Raw genomic sequence first — 21,289 nt, 5'->3', positions numbered from 1 at the left:
TTTTTTTTTTGAAAAATCAACTTCATTTCTATATCCTACTCACAACAATTAGAAAATAAAATTGAAGGATTATAACAATTACAAAACCATAAAAAAGAAACCTAAATTAGGAATAAATACAACAAAAAGATCTAAGCTCTCAGCAATCACAGGTAGAAAAATTTAACACCTTTTTTTTTTTTTTTTTTTCGCTGTGCTCCCAGCATGCAGAAGTATCCTGGGATCGAACCCACACCACAGCAGTGATGCCAAATCCTTAACCCATTAAGCCAACAGGGAACTCTCAAAACATTTGACTATTGTAAAATAAGTAAATAAGTGAAAACAAGTACCAAATTTGTCCATGGAGTGGAAGACTTATTACTGCAGCAAAATCTAAAATCTTCAGATTGATCCACAGGTTCAATATAATCCCACATAAATCCTCCCTCCCCCCTTTCCTCCCTCCTGCCCTTTCTGTTTCCTTTTTCCTCCCTCCTTTCCTTCCTTTTAGAACTTTGAAGGCTTATTGTAAAAAATTTATTCAGAAAATAAAGCATGAAAAGTGACAAAGATAATCTTGAAGAAAGAGAATAAATTTTAAAAAGTTACATGTTACATGGCCAGATACTGTGGCCTATTATAAAGATTTAGTAATGAAGAAAACAAATTGTGGTCTTTAAGATTCCAAATAAAATATGTAGTTTTCAGACTTAAAGAATAATAGTTAAGAAAAGAAATAACAATATCTTTTTGTAAAACAATATTCAAAATATTGTTAGAATCAATTACTGTAATTATAGAGAATCATGAAGTAAAGAAATTACATTTAACCTTCTTTTAACTGACAAGTTTTCTAAATAACAGTTTTAACTATCATCTTTCTCTGCATTTGACTTTGTCCACCCTAATTTAGAGAAACGTAAAAGTTTCTGATGAGCAATATCTTGTCTGTCTCTCTATAATCCAGGCATCATTTGGTGGGGAGGGGGTTACACTGTGCAATGGCTTAATGTAGGATCTTAGTTCCCAGACCAGGGATTGAACTTGTGCTGTAGTGGTGAAAGCACCAAATCCTAACCACCTGACCACAAGGGAGCTCATAATCATTTAAAATTTTTTTTTAAAAATTGTTTTTCTTTTTATGGCCACACCTGTGGCATATGGAAGTTCCCAGGCTAGGGGTCGAATCAGAGCTGCAGCTGCAGGCCTGTGCCACAGCCATGGCAACCTGGATCTGAGCCATATCTGTGACCTAGGCCACAACTTGCAGCAATGCCAGATCCTTAACCCTGAGCGAGGCCAGGGATCGAACCCTCATCCTCATGGACACTATGTTGGGTTCTTAACTCACCGAGCCACAATGGGAACTCTGAAGTTTTTTAATTTTGGTTTTAGTAAAAAAAATACTTGACGTTTTTAAGTACTACTTTAATTTCAAATTATTTTCTAGGCAGTTTCTCACACATAATTCTCAGCAGGCAGTCTATAGAAGTAGATTGCTAGCGATCCCAGATGATGTAGTACTTTTTTTAGTCATTTAGACAATGATTCATAGTTGCATATAACTCTCATGGTGGGACACTGACTTGCCATCTGATCTCAAATAGGCTATTGTATTCTGCCCTACTTTATATCTATACTCTGCATTCATAGGTTTGGGTAACCAAGTTGACAAAATGGAATCCTATGATTGCCTAAATTTTTCTGTATCAAGTTTATTAATTTTTGCTTATGCAAATGACTCTTTAATCATTTTGTCTAACAAATATTTATTCGCTGCAAAATAGTAGTCCATTGTCTCATTGTGTATGAGGTAACTTAGGTTTTATTAAACTTAATTTTTAAATGTTATGCAATTTTTCTCCCACAGCTTGGACCAATCAGCCTTGTGTTTATAGGAATTATTTCTGTTCACTGTATGCACATCTTGGTACGTTGCAGTCACTTTCTATGTCAGAGGTAAATGTGGATTCGTTAAGTTTATTTACTTAAAAGCTATGTATTTATTTAAAGCACCAGAGAGTCTTATATTTCTAATGTGCTTTGGAACTAAATTATATTTCCCATAATATATTACACAGACAAGTCTAAGATAGTGAATATGGAAAAAGGTAGCACTTCATATGATTGAAATCTGGTCAGAATGTATCTACTTCTTTTAAAGTTAGTGAAATAGAATGGCTTATTTTATATAGTATAAATGAAAAGTATTAGGGAAGGTATATGGGGAAAATGGAGGCAGCAGTAGTAATGGTTTTAGTTACAGAATAATGGTCTTCAGTTTGTTAGTAATTTGATTTAGGGTGTAATGCCTTTGGTGTTCTTTGCTAATATGCAGGTTGGTAGATAGTCAATAAAATAATATTCTTTTGTCTTCATTTTTGTATCGTGATATGGCTTTATTGGACAATGGACCAACTTTTAGAAAAATAAGTATTGTCTATTCTGATAAACTTATATTCTAGTCTTTTAACTCTTTCTGTTGCTTTTAAATGTTTTTAAAACTTTGGCCAAGTCATTTATGATCTTTCAGTAACGATGTATCCTTGAAAAAAAATGTAAGAGAGAATATGGCTATTTTGATGATTAAATAAGGTAGTTAATATGACAGTATATTATGAAGCCCTGTACAGATGTATTAAATAACGCTGTTCTAAGAGTGGAATTATTTAGGCATGAACAGGGTAGTTGATATTTTTAGGTAATTGAAATATTTAAATCACCAAAACACAAATATTAGGTTATATGAATTCTACAAATATATAAACTTTTAACAGTGTGTTAAAAACTAATATGTTGGTAAAAAGGATATATAAACTTTTAAATTTCATGAGATCCCTTTGGGAGTATTCAGATCTCGAAATTTTGACAGCTCTTCTGTCAGTGTAACCCATTTATTTGATGTTCTTTCCAAAGGATGGGTTTATGAACCAATTAAAATTTTTTCTCTTTCATATGCATCTGTGTCATTAAATTTCAGGTTTAAAAAGTCAACATTAGGTTATAGTGACACTGTTAGTTTTGCTATGGAAGTCAGTCCCTGGAGTTGTCTGCAGAAGCAAGCAGCATGGGGACGGTAAGTACTTGCTAGGTTATTAATATCTGACTATTGAAATTACATTAATTTTTAAGTATTTTAATCTGATAAATTAAGAGAAGTATGATAAACTTGGGGGGGGGACATAATCTTTAGAGTTAGGGGGACTTGGCTTCAAATGTGAATGCTACCATTTTACAAATGTATGACCTGAGTCAAAGTATTTTTTACTTTGTTTTAGTTTTTTTCACTGTCAAATGAGTTTATAATACTTATTACCTCACGGGATTTTTATAGCAGTTTAAATAAAATAATGTTTATAAAGCACCTAGCTAACCTTTGATATAACCATGTTCAGTGATTTTTAAGTAAAGGAAAAAACACAAGAAAAATGTTACCATCTCTATTTCAGATAGAATTGTAGTGTTTAGCTGCATGCTCATAAGACATCTGAAATTTGTATTTTAGTGTCATCTTGTTTTTATTATTATATTGTTTAAATGTAACTTTATCATTGGTAGACACGGCTGCAAAAAGACTGGAAAATAAGCATAGGCAATTTACAACATTCTGACCGTGGTACAAATGATATGTGCAGTGGAAATTAAAGGAAGGAAAAGAACAGTGTTAGTAGTGTGGTTCATGGTTAAATATAGCCTTTCTGGGGATTTTCCAGAAGTTAGTTTTGTTTTATTCCCTGCTCAGAGTTCCTGATATACTGTGTAGGAGTAGGAAGAAAACAGAGCCCAGTGCCCTAGGGATTTCCCCCCTGGATTATCCTGTCTTTTTCCTTCTGCCCCAGTCTAGAGGCAGCTTTGTCTGTGTTTTCTCTCAAAAAGGTGGCTTTCAGGTAGACATGGCTGGAATGATTTTTGGTAAAGATATTAAAACCAAGGGTGGAAGATACCAATCTCAGTATGTTACAAATGAGATCCCTGAAGAACCACAGACAACTAGAGAGTTCTGGCAAAAATGAAGATAGGCAAGGAAGGGCCCTTCCAATTTCACATGGGAGGAGGAGGGGCTGTAGATTTTTAGACAGCATTGCTTGGCAGCTTGCCATTAATGGTCAAACAAGAGACTACAATGAAACAGTAACTACGTGCTATGGTAGTTGCTCATTGTTCCCAGAACAGTGGGCGAGAAGTATGGGCTGTGTATTAATAACATGTAGATAGATTATAATCATACCCAAATAATACTAATGTGATTTTCTTCCTCATTCCCTTAAAGTATTTTATTTGGCTGACATTTTCTAGACTATCTCAAAAAATATAAATGGAGCTAAGCTACTGGCGAGGTCCCTGGTAGTATGCTTAGGGCCAGGCTCCCAGTTCTCTCCCATCCCGTGTTCTTATTAGTGATTTGGATGGTAGGGACGATGCTCATATCTGCAAATGACAGGAAAGTGGCAGGGCTGGGAATGGGTCGTTCTGAAAAAGACCGTGAGAAGTAGGAGAGATGGGCTTAATCAAAACAATGAAATGCTCTCATGAAATCATTTTATAGACAGTTATTCTTTAACCGTTGAATTGCAGAAGTAAATGATGGGAAATTTTTGGCCTTTTAACTTATGTAACATCCTTTTGCTCGATAGTAATTCTGCTAATATACAGATCATAAATATATGCTCTTTGTAGAAAATTAATAATTTAAGCCTATTTCTTACTTTAAGGAAGTAAAAAGAACGCATGCTATTATGAAATGTTTTAAGATAGTTTAAAAGAGAAAGAATATATTGATATTTCAGCTGCTCTTATTAATACTTATTTGTGGGTCTCTTTTCAGGAGTGTGGTTGACTTTTTTCTGGTGATAACCCAGCTAGGATTCTGTAGTGTTTATATTGTCTTCTTAGCTGAAAATGTAAAACAAGTAAGTATTTTAAAAATAAGTTAAAGCAATTTTAAAATCGTTATCTTCCAGGGTTATAGTTACGGCATCACATTTCCTCTCAGTAAGCTGTGGTTGAATATGAAAATGGATTCCTTTCATAAATAATGTATCTTTCTAGATTTTCTTTTAGTCTTCTTTTTTGAAAGTTGTGTTTCTATTACTATTGTTGATTTTACTTTTCTTGCTGTTATATCAGTAATGCTTGTTCCTTCAGATCAAAACAGGCATAATTTGGAGTTCCCATCATGGCACAGCGGAAACAAATCTGACTAGGAACCATGAAGTTGCAAGTTCAATCTCTGGCCTTGCTCAGTGGGTTAAGGATCTAGCGTTACCATGAGCTGTGGTATAGGTCACAGATGCATCTCAGATCTGGCGTGGCTGTGGCTGTGGCTATGGTGTAGGCCGGCAGCTGTAGCTCCAATTAGACCCCTTGCCCGGGAACTTCCATACACCGCAGGTGTGGCCCTAAAAAAGCAAAAAGCAAAAACAAAACAAAACAAAAATAGGCATAATTTACTGATTCTTGGCTACTTGAAATTTAGATCTCAAAAGCAGATCTCTGGATGTTTTGGTAGCATATTTTTTACATTGGTGTTTTATAAAGAAATATCTCGCTTTAGCCAGCAGCCTACCCTGCAGCGGCTCAGGTTGCTGCTGCGGCACAAGTTCGATCTCTGGCTCAGGAACTAAAATCTAATAATTATTGCCATTGTCTGAAAAGATATAGTGTCCAGAAATGTACAGTGTTCTGTAATTCTCTCCGTATTATAAAGGGTGAAGAGGAAATGGTTTGCAGTCTTGGTAGAGATGGTCAATTTGAACAAACATGCAAAGCACTGAAATAAAAAAGCTCCCCTTCTCAGAACAGTGCCAAAGCACCGTTTTTTATGCTTCTTGGCCTTTATTATTCCTAATTAACCCCCTGCTCTTCTTTAATCATTATTTTAATCAATAATATTTATTAATTATCCATTTGTTCATGATGCAATGGTAGAATTATATGTAGTAATATGTAGTACTTCTCTTGTAGGTATTTTAGTACAAAATGGTGTGAATATGTGTTCTAAAGAATCTGTGTATATATTTATAAAGTATATATTTGACTCACTTTTCTAAGTATAAACTATGTTTCATTTTATATTTAGACCAAGAATTGGCAAACTTTTTTGGTAAAGGGCCAGGTAATAAGTATTTTCAGTTTTGCAGGCCATATGATCTCTGTCTCAACTCAGCCATAGACCACAGTACATTAGATACGCTGTATTCCAATAAAATTGTATTTGCAAAAATAGATAGTAAGTTGGATTTGGTCTGCAGGCCATAGTTTGATAAAGTCGTTGGCTTAGATTTTTAATATTGGAAAGGCTCACCGAGACTTACTTTTATACATAAAAGAGTTGATGCTTTTATCAGCATTACTTGTTACAGATGATGTGCTTTTGATTTTACAGGTATTTAATTCCACAAGTCACATATTTTTAGAATTACTCAGTTCTAAGAGGCTGTTTATTGTTAAGAGAAGACATAACCTTCATTGCCTAGAACACAATGGAAATGATGCCTTTCTAGGATTGTGCAACATGGTAGTACTACATCTTTTCTGTCGTCTCCTAAGGGCTGCAGACAGGCTCGATTTAAATTTTTGAATAACGTTAATGCCTTATAATATTTTATTTGTAGACTATAACATACACATTTAATTTTTACAACTACTCTGTCATGTAATGAAATGTATGCTCATTTTATGAATGAGAAAATGGAGCTTCACAGCATGAGCAATGTGCCCCAAGTCATGTGACCTCGGCAGAAACCTAGGTCTCTGACACAGTTGCCACCTTGGTATATTGATTGTTTATGACTGGACAGAACCTTGTCTGATTTTGGTTGTCTGTATATGTGTGTGACTTCGAGTGTATTAAGTACATAAAATAAATATCTCTAAGCCTAGGATTGGTGACTTTCTCCTGTGAAATACTATCAGTTGCTTCCAAAGTCGAATGGAAGAATTTAACTCATTTGCACATATCCTAAGAGGACCAGGTAGAAGTCACTCTGGAAAGTGAGGAGAAGCTTGCTGCAGGTAGAAAGATGAAAGTTCTTTCGAGGCATGAGGAGCAGCATGGAAAAAGGCATTCAGTCAGACTTGAGAAAAGTTGAAAAGCAGCACTGAGCATCTCATCTCAGCAGAGCAGAGAGATGGTCACTGAAACAGCATCATCAGAGACGTTCACTCTCTCTCCAGAGGTGTTCTCATGTTTAATGGCAGCCTCCAATAGAAGACACATGGGCTGATGAGACCTTGCTAATTGCTACTATTTTTACAGTTAAAAGCGGTAAGATCATTGCTGCCATAATCTATATAAACTTGAAGGCTCAGTATTTCATCAAGTCAGAGAATTAAGGGTTTAGTTCCCATGCAGATGTGTCCACCTCCTGCCCTGTGACTGCTATATGGCTGTTCTTGGTCCCACTAAGCCATCATAGGCGCTTGGCCGGGGGAAGAGAACTGTGGTTCATCGAGTGATTCTAGTCCTTCGTGGTTAAGGTGGCTCTTCTCTGTTCTTACTTTAAGGTACTGAAGAAAATGTCTGATAGACAAGATAGTCTATGCCATAAATATATGTATATGTGTGTATACACACACGCAGTCTATTCCACAGATATATGTATATGTATACACACACACACACACATTATGTTTATGGGCATTAAGAATAGGGAAAGGATATTATATTCAGAGCAAAAAACTGTTGTGATACCAAAGACCATGGGCTTTAGAGTCAGAAGATTCGAATTCAAATCTGTGCCCTCAGTTTTAATTCACACATAGGATAAGACCCTCTAATCCCTGGCCAAGCCTCAGTTTCCTTATTTATAAAATGGAAATAGTAGCAAAATCTCCCCATGTTCCTCATAAACGTCTTGTGAGGCTCAGGTGTCAAGAGGTTAGTGAAAGCCTTTATCAAATGCACTATGCATTTTATATGCAGTATGCAAGTGTAGGGTATTATGGCTTTAACTCTGCATTTTAGCTTTGCTGAAGAATATAACCTGCCTTTGGAATTATTAACCATTAAATTACTGAATCATTGAAAAGTTAATAAATAGTGGCTTTTAGTAAATTTGAGCTCTGAATGGAAACAACTGAATTTAGTAATATTTTATTTTATAATATTTATTTCAGTGTTTTGCATTTTGGTAAACATGTGAGATCATAGGAAGTCCTATTAGATAGCCAATCTCTGTCTCTAGAGGGCACCAAAGGACTCAAATGTTTACCTGAATCTTGCTCTGGGTATGTATCTACATTTTTATTTTACTTTATTTTTTAATCTTGAGAGTTTTTATAACTATCTTTCTGACAAAGAATACTAAATTATTATGAGAGATTTGTGATAGAATTGATTTCAAATTCCCAAGCATTTAATAATTCGAAGAGCCCTAACGATTGAATTGGTTGTGTAACTGCTTTTCTCTTGCCAGGTATCCTTCTTAGAGCTTAATTTTTTTTTTATCATTATCTAATCTGATTATTGAAGGTACTTCTGCAAAACAGAAGTATTTATCTGTAATTTGGATACAGAGAAAACTGAGTCAACAAATAAAACATGTTCTTAAAAGCCAAGTAACATGAACTACCAATTTTGCTTCCATTTCAAATTATGGAAAATAAAATATAAAGTTTGGATGGTTAATTACAAGATAGATGTGAGCTATGCATTTCTTAAATGGTGCATGTTGTAACCTGAGAGTTTGTTAGTCCAGTATGAGTTATAAATTGCTGATATAATTTAAAACTTGTAGATATATTCTGTGTAGTTTAAGAGGATGTGTATGTTTGTAGTGACACCAAACATTGCTTATTGTGGGCAAGTGTAAAATTAAAGGAAACATCTAAATTATCAATCATATCAGGATTTTGTTCTGTACGTCTGACAAGTTGGCCTCTTAATTCTGTATTTTGGGAGAGAGAGCGATGTCAAGGTGAAGGCCCGGTGGCTATTTGGGTCTGGGTTTGAATCCAAGAGCCACCACTTGATATTATAAGGGTTTTTGTTTTGTTTTGACCCTTCTTAAACCTCAGTTTCCTTGTCTATAAACTGAAATTAATATTACCACCCACCTCAGTTGTCTTGAGAATGAAATGAGATGTGTATACAGTATTTAGTTCAGTACCTGACACATAGAAAGTACTCAGAAAATACTTGCTGTTATTACTCTAGGGTCTGGTTCTTAAGAATTTATGTATCCAGAGACTTGATGATGTCACTGTGTTCAAAGGAGGGCACAGTGTTTGGGGCAGGTAGATTTTCACTGGTATTTAAATTGTAGTGTGATCTGCCTCTGCTGTGAGTTTTTAAGACTATTTTTAAATCTTCTATAATTTCTGTTTTTGTAAGTTGGATTTTGTGATTAATTGAAGCAGGGACAATTTTAACCTGTGGAGCCTATAAATCATTAAATCTCTTGGATATTAGTTTATGGAAGTAGCTGAATAAATTTTGAGGTAAAGTTGATTTATCTTGTAGAAGTTGTTTTTTGTTTTGTTTTGTTTTCTCCTTTTTGATGGCATCTGCAGCATGCAGAAGTTCCCTGGCCAGGGCTTGAACCTGAGCCACAGCAATAACCAGAGCCAGAGCAGTGACACCTCTGAATCCTTAACAGCTAGGCCACCAGGGGGAACTCCAGTAGAGGTTTTTTGATCTAAGGAAAATTTATTTACTGTCTGACATACGGCCATGCATGAAGTTAGTGTATTCTTAATGACTATTTATTGACAGTGGTAATTTATCAACATTTGCTTTACAGAATACCTTTAAAGTTTGGCTTTGATTTCGTTTTAACTATAGAACATTTCCAAGAGGTACTTAGAGCTAGCAAAGAAAGCTCTTCAACACTGAAGAGAATGCATTGGAGTAGAATACCCAGTGGCCGTTCTAGACAAGTATGCTTCCACTTTGATTGATCTCAGAAGCAGATTGAGCCTTTGCAGGTGTCATAAGCATCACAGTGACAAAGCTTTAGAATAAATTAGTAAATCCATCCCCATAAGTTTCTAATGAACTTTCTTTTCACAGTATAATTTTTAAAGTTATTTTGCAAAGATGATTATCCTATTTTAGGTACCTTTAAATTTGATATGTATATGTATTTCTAGGAAGCTAGAGTATCTTGAAACAATGTAAGTATTTTATTTATTGTAAAGGAATTTATCATAGAGTGTATATAGATCATAATTTTATTTATATTTCTCTGTTATGATGGCAAGTTGAATGAAGTTTTTTCTCCTCCCTCTCCCTTATTTTCTTGGGAATCCCTTATAGGTTCATGAAGGGTTCTTGGAGAATAAAGTGTTTGTTTTGAATAGTACCAATTCATCAAATCCATGTGAGAGAAGAACTGTTGACCTAAGGATATACATGCTTTGCTTTCTTCCACTTTTAATTCTTTTGGTCTTCATTCGTGAGCTGAAGAATCTATTTGTATTTTCATTCCTTGCCAACATTTCCATGGCTGTCAGTCTTGTGATAATTTATCAGTACGTTGTTAGGGTAAGTAAAACATGTTTTTAACTGTCACATGTTTCGTAATCAGTAAATTTTTTAACTTGGAGGTAAAAGTAATAATAAGTAAAGACTCCACTTGATTTGTGGCACATGGGAGATAATCAGGACACTGGGTCCCTTTAGAGAGGATACTGCTTAGTTGAAAAAATGGATGACAGAGGGATTGAAAGCACAGGCATTGCAATCAGATCTGATTTTGAATCCTGGTCAGCATGCTTCTGGGTATCCTGGCATTGCTTCAGAAGATAGTAAGACCTACCTTATTAGAGTTGGGCTAGTTAGGATCATGCCTTAGTACACTGCCTAACGTGAAACAAAGAACTCATTAGTGTTTTGGGTTTTTTTTTTTTTATTTCTAAGATTGGAACCAATCACAAGAGATGGGAGTATAGCTGTAATTGTATGACTTTCTTTCATTTCTGCACCTTTATTTGTCGCCACCACTTCAGTTGACTGCCACTACGCTAGCTTGAGACTTCTTTATCTGACATATACAGTAACTGCAACCGATTTACTGTTGGTAGTCTGGAGATTCTTAACCCAATTTCCTTGAAAATATCTGTTGATAGAATTCAGGGGATCTACAAGTCTCCTAAAGTTACTTGTAAGATTGTATATATGCATTTTTCTGCTGAGCAGCTGTATAGCGTTTGTCTCTCACAGGAGGCAGGGACTCAAAAAAGATCAAGAATCCCTGTTCTGTTCTTACCTGATACAGTCCTTTTATGCATTGCTTCCAAAGTAGTTGTCCTGAAATCTCTGTTAGCCATTCATTACAGACTTTCCTATGATGGGTCTATATTTCTTTTGTTATCCCACCTGAATTCCAAAGACTCTTCGATATAGCACAGAAGAGTGGAAGGGGATGGGCAGGAAGGTCTCATAAGACTTTCTGGAGTTTGTGACCCCTTAGCTGGACATGTAGAAGTTAATGGAGCAGAAAAGATGGGTCCTTAGGTAGAGGGAACTACGTGAGCCTTGAAGAACAGGTTGGTGTTATCCAATGATCCAAACATTTAATACCCTTTTCATTCTGCCCCTAACATGTTTTCAACCATGTATCACCATGGTATCATGCAGCTCTACCTGTGCTTCAGATGCTCTGGACCTCTCTATTCCCAAATTATCCCTCTGCTTTCGCATTTCAGTTTCTTTGTGCATCCTCTTTTGTTGGCCTTGAATTCCACTTCTAGTCAAGTAAGGCAGAGAACTCAGGAACATGAGGAGACTTGGGGTAGCTGGAAGAAGTGGCCCTTGTGGACCCAGGGATTTGAACAAGATGTGCCGTTTTGGGGTCTCCAGGTAGAGTTGGGACAAGGCTCTATGAATCAGGACCAAGTAGTCAAAGCCAGAGTCAAGACATATGCACAGATAATAAGGCTAATGGCAACTGTCAAGTCAACAAGTAAAACACGGAAACCAGGAGGAGACAAACTCTAGGGTTGTGAGATAGAAAGCCAAAGTCGGGAAATCATAGAGACCAAAAGAGCAATGAAGTTGGATGGGAGAATGAATTTCACTGGACACCATCCATAGTGCTTGATAACTGACTATATGGCTCTCAGCTCAGATGCTGAATATGCATATGTATTTCCTGTTGTGGCAGGAGCCATACCCAGTGAGAACAGCCTGGGACTTGCAGGTGGAAGCAGGTAATCAGGAGCATTTAGCTCAGATGGAATGTGTGGGCTTATGGGAAACAATTGCTTTTGGCAGTAAAATCCTAACTGCTTGGCTACAATTAACATAGGATATTTAAAATTTTATTGAAAGATTTATTCACATTTATAATGCACATTTGCTGCTGTGAAGCTCAGAAATGTATGATTCTTGCTCTTTCATTTTAAATTCTTTAAAATAAGTGAAGGTGTAACTTATTTTTTCCTTTTGTCTCCAGAATATGCCAGATCCCCACAACCTTCCAATAGTGGCTGGTTGGAAAAAATACCCTCTCTTTTTTGGTACTGCCGTATTTGCTTTTGAAGGCATAGGAGTGGTAAGAATTTTAGTCTTTATTATTATTTTTTTTATATCTTAAGTCAACACAAAGACTTATTTACATCTAAAAATGCATGTTTTTCTTTTTTGCTTCTATTTTTTTATTCCTAGAAAACAATTTGCAATTTGCTGTGATAGACCTGAACTACAGTTTCATTGTTCCACTAACCAAGCATTTTATCTTAGATGTATCACTTAAACTCTCAAATTCTCTTTTTCATAATATGTAAAATGAAGGCGCTAGAAGGGGTGATTTTTAACGTTTTATTGTGGAAAATTTCAAAACTATACAAAAGTTAGAGAATAATATGATGAACTTTTGCCTAAGCATCACCCAACTTCAAAAACCATTAACTCATGGCTAATTTTATTTGATCTACATATTTCATTTATTCTTCGAAGTCTGAGCTATAGGTAGACAAATCCCAAACATCATATTTTATAGACTAGATGATTTGAAATTAATTGAAATTATCACAAAGTTCCTACCACATAAAAAAGAGTCAAATATAAATTCTCTTTTTAGATTTATGCATATTGTATTTGAGAAATGACATTATCATGAAGGTAATACTAAGAGGTGCAAACATCCTGAGGAGCCTGAGATCTTAAATATTTCCATTTAAGATGTTCCTAGGTTCTTTTAAAGCCTAGAATGTGTAGATTAGGGGAAGATAGAATATTACTGTTTTTCCATAGCTTATGTTTCGTGATCTGATGGTTTGGTGTGGGAGCAAAACCACTCGTAAACATCCATTTATATGAACCACAGACAAAATAGAACTACAGGACAATTTATGCCATTTTACTTGTGTTTCTGCTCTCTCTATATTCTCCTTCAGAGAATTCTCACTAATTCTTATGGCTCCACTTATCCCTGTTACAGATAGAATTGTAGATTTTCATTTCGACTTTAACTGTAAGCTCTCGTTAACTATTGGATATTTCCAGTTAAGTGTTGTTCCTCTGACATCTCAAATTCAGCAACTCCAAAATCTGACACATATGTTTTTTTTTTTTTAATCCAAAACCAGTTTCACTTTCTCATTTTTCTGTTTCTTTTAGTTTTACTTTCAGTTGCTCAAGCTTGAAACATCAGAGTGTTCCTTTTAGCCTGTCCCTGGTTTCCCCATTCCAGTTAGTAATTAAGCCGTGTTGAGTCTTCTTTTCGTATTTCCCCAAATCTATTCCATAAATGTGAAATTTTGTGCAAAACAACGCTGCTTGACTCAGAGGGGGCCTCTGTAGATGTTCACTTCCTTCCCTTTTTCCTTTTTGAACTGCCCTGTCACTATTCTTGACCTTAGCTCCTTATTTCAGGTCTGGATCAGAACATCCAAATTGTTTTCGGTTCTCTTTTCTACTAGTTACTTCAAATTTCCATACGGACCTAACTCACCTGAAAAGTGGAAATAATATTTGTTATTATTTCACGAGGTGACTGTGAGGACCTATGTGAGATGCTACATGCAAAGCTTTTAGAAAAATACCTGGCACATTGTAAGCACTCAGTAAATACTTATTATTATTACTATTATTATTACTTAGTATCTTTTACTGTATGGTCAAAATTGAATGTCCAAAACCTCCAGAGTTTTGCCTAAGAAATTTAATTTTTCTATTAGCCCTTTTTTCTTTATGAGTGTTTTTTTATAATGAGAATATTTATTTTATCTCATTAAATTGATGGATAACAGATACAGAGGAATAGATACAGAAATAATTATAGACACATATATGCATGGGTTACTATCCACACCTGTATTTCCTAACTGTGCTGAGCGTGCTGGAAGCAATGCCACCCAGGGGCAGTGAGCTCCCCCAGCACCCAGGTCTTGATTGCTAAGTACTCCAACAATAGAACCAAAATTCTTTGGAGAAATGGTTGATGGTAGGACTGAAGCAAGGAAATTCAAGATGGGTCTGGAGCATGTTGTAGTGCCAGAAAGTGAAAGTGCTCAAAAGGCAAAAGAATGGATGCCTGTCAAAGGCACACAGGAGGCAGCCTGACAGATCTCACAGTGACCACAGCTGGAACCATGTGAACAACAAAATCAATAGCAGCGTTTGGGGTACATATTCCAGCAAATATATATGAACCCATACTAATATAAATAAATGATTAAATACTTAAATACATCAGACAGATTTCCAAATAACTTATGTAGATACCACCCCCTCCTCCCGGAGCTGCAGCTTACTCTCCCCTAGTCCCTGGAGTATGGGCTGCCTGTGATGACTTACTTCCAAAGAGTAGAGTATGACGAGGGGGAAGGAAAGAACTTTACCAGCAGAGAAACCTGGCAAACACCGCCTTAACCACCTGATCAAAATTAACTTCCCCAGTGATGAGTCATGTTAATAGCAGGTGTGACGAGAAGGGCGCTGCCCTGCAGTGGTATCCTTTTCTAAAACCTGTAATCCCGGTCTAGTGATGAGGAAAACATCAGACAAACCCAAATAGAGGGACAGTGTGCCAGATGCACAGACAGTGCGCCTCAGAACTGTCAAGGTAACGAACGACTTTGAAGGAAGAATGGAGAAACTCCCACAAGCCAGAGGCGGCTTAGGAGAATGACAGCAGCATGCAGCGTGCTGTCCTGGACAGGACACTGGAGCAGAAGGAGGATGTTAGCGGGAAAACTAGTGAACTCCAAAGTTCAGTAGTAATGTACCAGTGTTGGTTCTTAGCTGTAACACATGTACTTGGGTTGTGTAAATGTTAACAGTAGGAGAAACTGCTCTGGACTATATAGGAGTCTTTATCTCTGCAGCTTTTCGGTAAATCTAAAATTATTCCAAAATAAGAAGTGTATTGTTAAAAACCTGACAGACACAGTTTTGCCTGCCAAGAGCTGATTTCAAATCTTTTTAAGAATTAATGCAATTTTTAAGAATGAAAGAATCTGTAGTGTGAAAAAAAAATATGACCCTTAGAAAAATACATCAACAATTATAAGTATTGTTTCAAAGGAAAAAAATTTGTGAATAAACTATAGAAAGATTAATTTGTGCACCTATAAAACAGGATACTAGATTGTTTTAAATTACTTGTATTCTCTTCTTAGGTCCTTCCGCTTGAAAATCAAATGAAAGACTCCAGACGCTTCCCCCAAGCGTTGAATATTGGCATGGGAATTGTTACAACTCTGTATATAACCTTAGCTACCTTAGGATATATGTGTTTCCATGATGAAATCAAAGGCAGCATAACTTTAAATCTTCCCCAAGATGTATGGTAGGTAGATATGAGTTTGTTAACCTGGCTTGTATGTTTTATAATATACTTTACTAATATTTCATGATGGAAGTATAGTCTTGGTTTGAAGATTTAAGCATTTAATATCTTTACTGTGATTTCTTTATTTGTATAATCTAAATTTTTTTCATCATCTTCAGAGGAGATCATCTGTGATTTTACAGATCTTTGCAGGATTTTTTCTTTTAAGGATTAAAAATTATAGGACGTTCTGAATTTGAGTAATATAGGCAAGTAAAACATGGATTTTTTTAATATGGACTCACTTTAATAAAAAAAATTAATATTTATCCTTGCTGTCAGAAAAATCCAATACTCTGGACTCCTGATAAAATAACCCAGCCTGTCACTCATGGCTCTAGCTGTTTTAGTGGTCAGCTCTAACGCTGTATGTGCCTCAAGTCCTTGCTGAACACAGTTAGGACACATTGTACAGTTGACCCTGGAACAACATGGATTTGAACTACATATAAGGATTTTTTTCAGTAAATGTATTAGAAAATTTAGGGGGGATTTTCAACAATTTGAAAAAACTTGCAGACAAACTATGTAACCTAGAAATATAAAAAAATTGAGGCATATCATGAATGTATAAAGTATATGTAGCTATACATATAACATACAGAATATTTGTTAATCAACTCTTTATGTCATCAGTTTGGCTCCCAGTCAACAAGAGACTGTTGGTAGTTAAGTTTGGGGAGCATCTGAAATTACATGCAAATTTTTGCCTGCGTAGGATCAGCACCCAAACCCCTCCATTGGTCAAGCATCAGCTGTAAAAAAAAAAAAAAAAAGGAATACAATGCATCTTACTATCTCTTTAATATTAGAACCACATTCTACTAAATGAAGCAATATAGAGGCTTTTTTTCTTCTTTCAGAGATTGGTCTTTGGAGATTTAAAAAAGGTACTGGCAGTGATTATGATGCATACTTTCTTCCTTATTTATGAAATGTAAGGTAATTCCTTAGTATTGATAAATGCAAAGAATAAATACTGATTTAGTTAATATCACACTGCTCCTTTAGCTGCCTGGATAGAAGTCTGCGAAACCTTAAATGTTAAATATATATTTTGACTGGCTTCCTTATGAGAGTTTGACTACCATTCAGTAATCATTTGAGTTCTGGGTCTTCATCACAATCAGAAATACTGTTAAAACAAATGTCAGTAAGAAACCATTTATAATAGAGGAAATGTACCTAGAATAATCTCTGGGTTGCACAAGGAGCACACGTGCAGTGTGCCTGTATTTATTTTTTGATTGACTGATTGATGTCTTTTTAGGACCACACCTGTGGCATATAGAGGTTCCCAGGCTAGGGGTCGAATTGGAGCTACAGCTGACAGCCTACACCACAGCCACAGCAGTGCAGGATCCAAGCTGCATCTGCGACCTACGCCGCAGCTCATGGCAACGCCGGATCTTTAATACACTGCCCAAGGCCAGGGATCTAAACCCACATCCTCATGAATACCAGTCAGGTTTGTTAACCACTGAGTCATGATGGGAACTCCTTTTTTTAAATTATGGTTTTACTTTAGCTATCACATGTTTATAAAGGTATTTCAGGATGAAACATGTTTCAGTGTCATACATTGGTTTCAAACTAGAGACATTGCTACAAACAAGATATATGGTTATTTAGCATTTATTTCATTAACCTATTTTATAGTTAATATATAACCTATTTTATAATTATAACCTATTTTATAGTTAATATATAACTATAATATATAACTGTTTCCTCCCAATGTGTTTCTTTTTTTTTTGCAATAGTTTAATGTGGACTAGAAACTTAAACAGCCTAATATAAGAGAATCAAGGCTAAAAATTATGGTAGTTTAGTTCCTCTTTCAAAAAACAGTATAATTTTTAGAACATAGAATGGTATTTTTCTCCACTTAGAATAATAGACTAATTCCTACAAACAATTTTCTAAATAAATTTGACAGTTACTTTTAATGTCCACTCTAAAATGTAGGTAGGGGAACAAGCTCAGAATTCTTCCCTAATCTTATTCATGAATGTATTTAAAGAAAGGCTTAAGGGAGAAGGGATGGAGGTGGGTGTGCACGCATGTCCAGTGGAATGTTCTGACCCCAGGGAGGAAAGAAGGTACTGGAGGAGCAGTGGGCAAGGATGCGGAGGAAATGCTGTTGGTGTTCACAGCTGAATTTTGAGGGGGCAATACTGTCCTTGCAGTATCTCTAATCAATCCTTCTGCTTTTTTTTTTTTTGTCTTTTTGTCTTTTTGTCTTTTTGCTATTTCTTGGGCTGCTCCTGTGGCATATGGAGGTTCCCAGGCTAGGGGTCGAATCGGAGCTGCAGCCACCGGTCTACGCCAGAGCCACAGCAACTCCGGATCCGAGCCGAGTCTGCAACCTACACCACAGCTCACGGCAACGCGGGATCCTTTACCCACTGAGCAAGGGCAGGGACCGAACCTGCAACCTCATGGTTCCTAGTCGGATTCATTAACCACTGCGCCACAACGGGAACTCCCTTCCGCTTTTTTGCATCCCCTTCCCCCCTCTCACTTATCCGTAATTGCTGAGGCTTTCCAATTAGAATGGAACAGGTTGGGAGCCTTGATTAAAAAGTGATGATCAGATCATAGTTTCTAGTCAAGAAAGCCTAGCTAGACACCTGCTTTTTAATTTAGGACAAGAGAGCCTCGTACAAGTATCCTAAAAAAGAAAAGTCTGGAAAACAGGCAGGTCAAGATACTGTCCTTCAGAGATCTGTTGAGTAACACCTTCTCATGGTGGAGCTATGCCTTTGGCGGCCTGTGCTCTTATTTCGTTGTGGTCTGCAGCTGGGACAGTTAAAATAATAGCCACAACTGGGAGATACTAGAGAGGAGATGTTGATCTTTTATAGTGATACTCTTCCAAAGTGAGAAGTTTGCACTAGAAGAGTCATGGGGTTGTATCTAAGATCCCCTTCTCGAAATACTGTGAATGCGCCTCTTCTTCCTTCCCCTCCTTGCACTTCAGGCAGCAGGTCTTGCAATGTAGAGAATGTGCGATGTACTGGTGGTTATTTCACTGGGTATGAAAGCCGCCGGCTGTCACAAGAGCCTAGGGAACTCCTAGCTACTATCTTTGAGAAGTTGGAAAGGGTATTTGATGCCATGTTGACTTAAAGTTTCAGAGTTCATAATAGGCATTTCTACAGGAAAAAATTGAATTAGAAATCAGCCCGAGAATAAAGCAAATATAGATTAGAGAGCCTCCAAGTTATTATTTATTTGTTGCCCTTAATCTTAGTGAGGTATCCTCTTTTAAAACTAGTTATGACTAGTGTTGTTGGATACATTGAATTTAGCTTTTGCAGTAAAGGGTATATTTTAAATATGAGATGAAGAAAATTGACAGTTCTGAGCTAGAACATTAGCACCGTGAGGGCAGGAACCCTGCATCGTCTGGCTTTATGAGGCATCCCCACAGTCCAGCACATTACACAGCACTTGAGAGGCACTTAGTAAATGTTTGTTAAATGAGAATTTTAGGCCTGAAAGCATTTCCCTTATTATTGCTTGTCTTAGCTGAATGATGGTTGGCACTGATTTCGAAGATTTCTTCTAAAGTAACCCAGAGAGCAGACACACTTCTCATAAGCGATATCAAGGGTATTAGATTTTCATATAGACAAACACTGAGAAGCAGTAAGGTGACTTCTGCTATCTCACATGTGGCATTCTTTGTGATGCCCATATTGGATAGGGAAGATTCAATCAAAAATAGTAGAGATGCATCTAAGAGCAGAGAAGGTATGAGATAGGTCTTTTAAGTTGTTCAGATAATTGAACCGGGTCTTTATTCCCCACCCACCCCAAAACAGAACAAAACACTCCTGAAGCCTTAGTTTACCTCTGTAGCATACAGGAACTAGGAGGCTCAGTTTTCTGGGAAATAGAGCCGACAAATAATAGCAGATAATTAAGCTACATCTTAATTGATCCTATAGGCAGTAAGGGAGTTGAACTCAGAGGAGGATGTTACCTAAGATGAAAATATTTAGACAAGAATGGACTCAGCAAGAGCCACAGTATATAAATAAATAGAGAGATAAGTTTAAAGAAACTGGGGAAAGGAGACTGTGTATTCTGGACTATTCCCTCTGTCCTCTCCCTCAGAAGTTCTTAATCGTCTTCCTCCAATATTAAAGTTTCCTGTAACTAGGAATCCTGGCCCAGAAAGCCTATAACTTTCTTTTCCTCTGTCTCTGTTATTTTTTTTTTAATGAGAGTGACTAAATTATTACATTTAAAATGAAGAGCATCTCTCAAATTCATTTATTCATCTGACATATTTATTGCATGCCTTTTATGTACTAGGTACTAGGCCCAGGCACTGGAGATAACAGCAGTGAACAGATGAAAAATCTTTCTCATAATACTTATGTTCTAGTGAACATGCTGCCAGAATTTCATTGTTAAGGACATTTGATCTAGTGATGAGTACTAGACAGCCCTAGCTGTCTTATTTTTTGTAGCTTAGAATGAAGTGAGGTTCTTGGTAAGGATTATAATTGGTTCTCAGACTTCTTGGCAAAGCTTAACCCTCAAGATTCTTGAACATCATGAAGGGTCCAAGAGGGAAGTGAGTTGTTATTTTTAGATTCTTTCCAAGAGTAGGTTCTATACCCAACCTTGGAAGAAAAAGAATCAATAGCCACTTATTTCCCAGGTTGGCTTTAAAATTTTTTCAGATATTAGTATCTGTAAATTTAGGTTAAAAATTGATTTGCTAGCCAATGTCAGGAAAAGAATGGAAACACTGCAATTTTTGTTATCCTGTTTTCAAAACTGATGTTTTCACTGGAAAATTTAGTTGTTTTACCCCCATAATCTGACTTTATATATTGACTGTAAAATAATTATTTTAAAAATGCATTTCTGCTCTTTCCTAAGATATAACTTTTTGTGTGTGTCTTTTTGTCATTTTAGGGCCACACCTGTGGCATATGGAGGTTCCCAGGCTAGGGGTCTAATCAGAGCTGTACCACCGGCCTATGCCACAGCCACAGCCACACCAGATCTGGGCTGCGTCTGTGACCTCCACCACAGCTTACGGCAATGCTGGATCCTTAACCCACTGAGCGAGGCCAGGGATCAAACCCACAACCTCATGGTTTCTAGTTGGATTCATTTCCGCTGTGCTACGATGGGAAATCCTAAATTTCTGTATGATCAGTATAACAAACTTTGTTTTCAATCGAGTCATTTTATTTTATTTATTATATAATGATTTTTTCCATTATAGCTGGTTTACAGTGTTTTGTCAGTTTTCTACTGTACAGCATGGTGACCCAGTTACACCATAGATTCTTTTTTCTCACATTATCATGCTCCATCATAAGTGACTAGACATAGTTCCCAGTAATGCACAGCAGGATCTCATTGCTTATCCATTCCAAAGGCAATAATCTGCATCTATTAATCCCAAGCTCCCAATCCATCCCGCTCCCTCCCCCTCCCAGTGTTTTTACTTGTGATATTGACTGGATGTAGTTTCTACCTAGCCATATCCATTTTTG

The 21,289-nt window shown here is 36.5% G+C and overlaps 1 protein-coding gene across 4 annotated transcripts in view; it reads left to right on the top strand.

Moving 5' to 3' along the window:
* Window positions 1-21,289, top strand: part of SLC36A4 (solute carrier family 36 member 4) — a 49,590-nt gene that overhangs the window by 16,015 nt on the left and 12,286 nt on the right. For 2 of the 4 annotated variants that reach the window (XM_047751966.1, XM_047751967.1), the window contains exons 4-9: window positions 1,853-1,941; window positions 2,963-3,058; window positions 4,808-4,892; window positions 10,241-10,468; window positions 12,381-12,479; window positions 15,550-15,719. In XM_047751966.1, the coding sequence (XP_047607922.1) occupies window positions 1,853-1,941; window positions 2,963-3,058; window positions 4,808-4,892; window positions 10,241-10,468; window positions 12,381-12,479; window positions 15,550-15,719 (767 nt within the window). Of the gene's footprint in view, window positions 1-322; window positions 401-1,852; window positions 1,942-2,962; window positions 3,059-4,807; window positions 4,893-10,240; window positions 10,469-12,380; window positions 12,480-15,549; window positions 15,720-21,289 lie in introns of those variants that run through there. The other 2 variants (XM_047751969.1, XM_047751968.1) reach the window with 2 other exon arrangements.

The sequence above is a fragment of the Phacochoerus africanus genome, chromosome 11, assembly GCF_016906955.1.
Source record: "Phacochoerus africanus isolate WHEZ1 chromosome 11, ROS_Pafr_v1, whole genome shotgun sequence".
Classification (NCBI taxonomy): domain Eukaryota; kingdom Metazoa; phylum Chordata; class Mammalia; order Artiodactyla; family Suidae; genus Phacochoerus; species Phacochoerus africanus.
The sequence above is the reverse complement of the archived record's forward strand: the minus strand, read 5'-3'. Positions and strand labels throughout refer to the sequence as shown.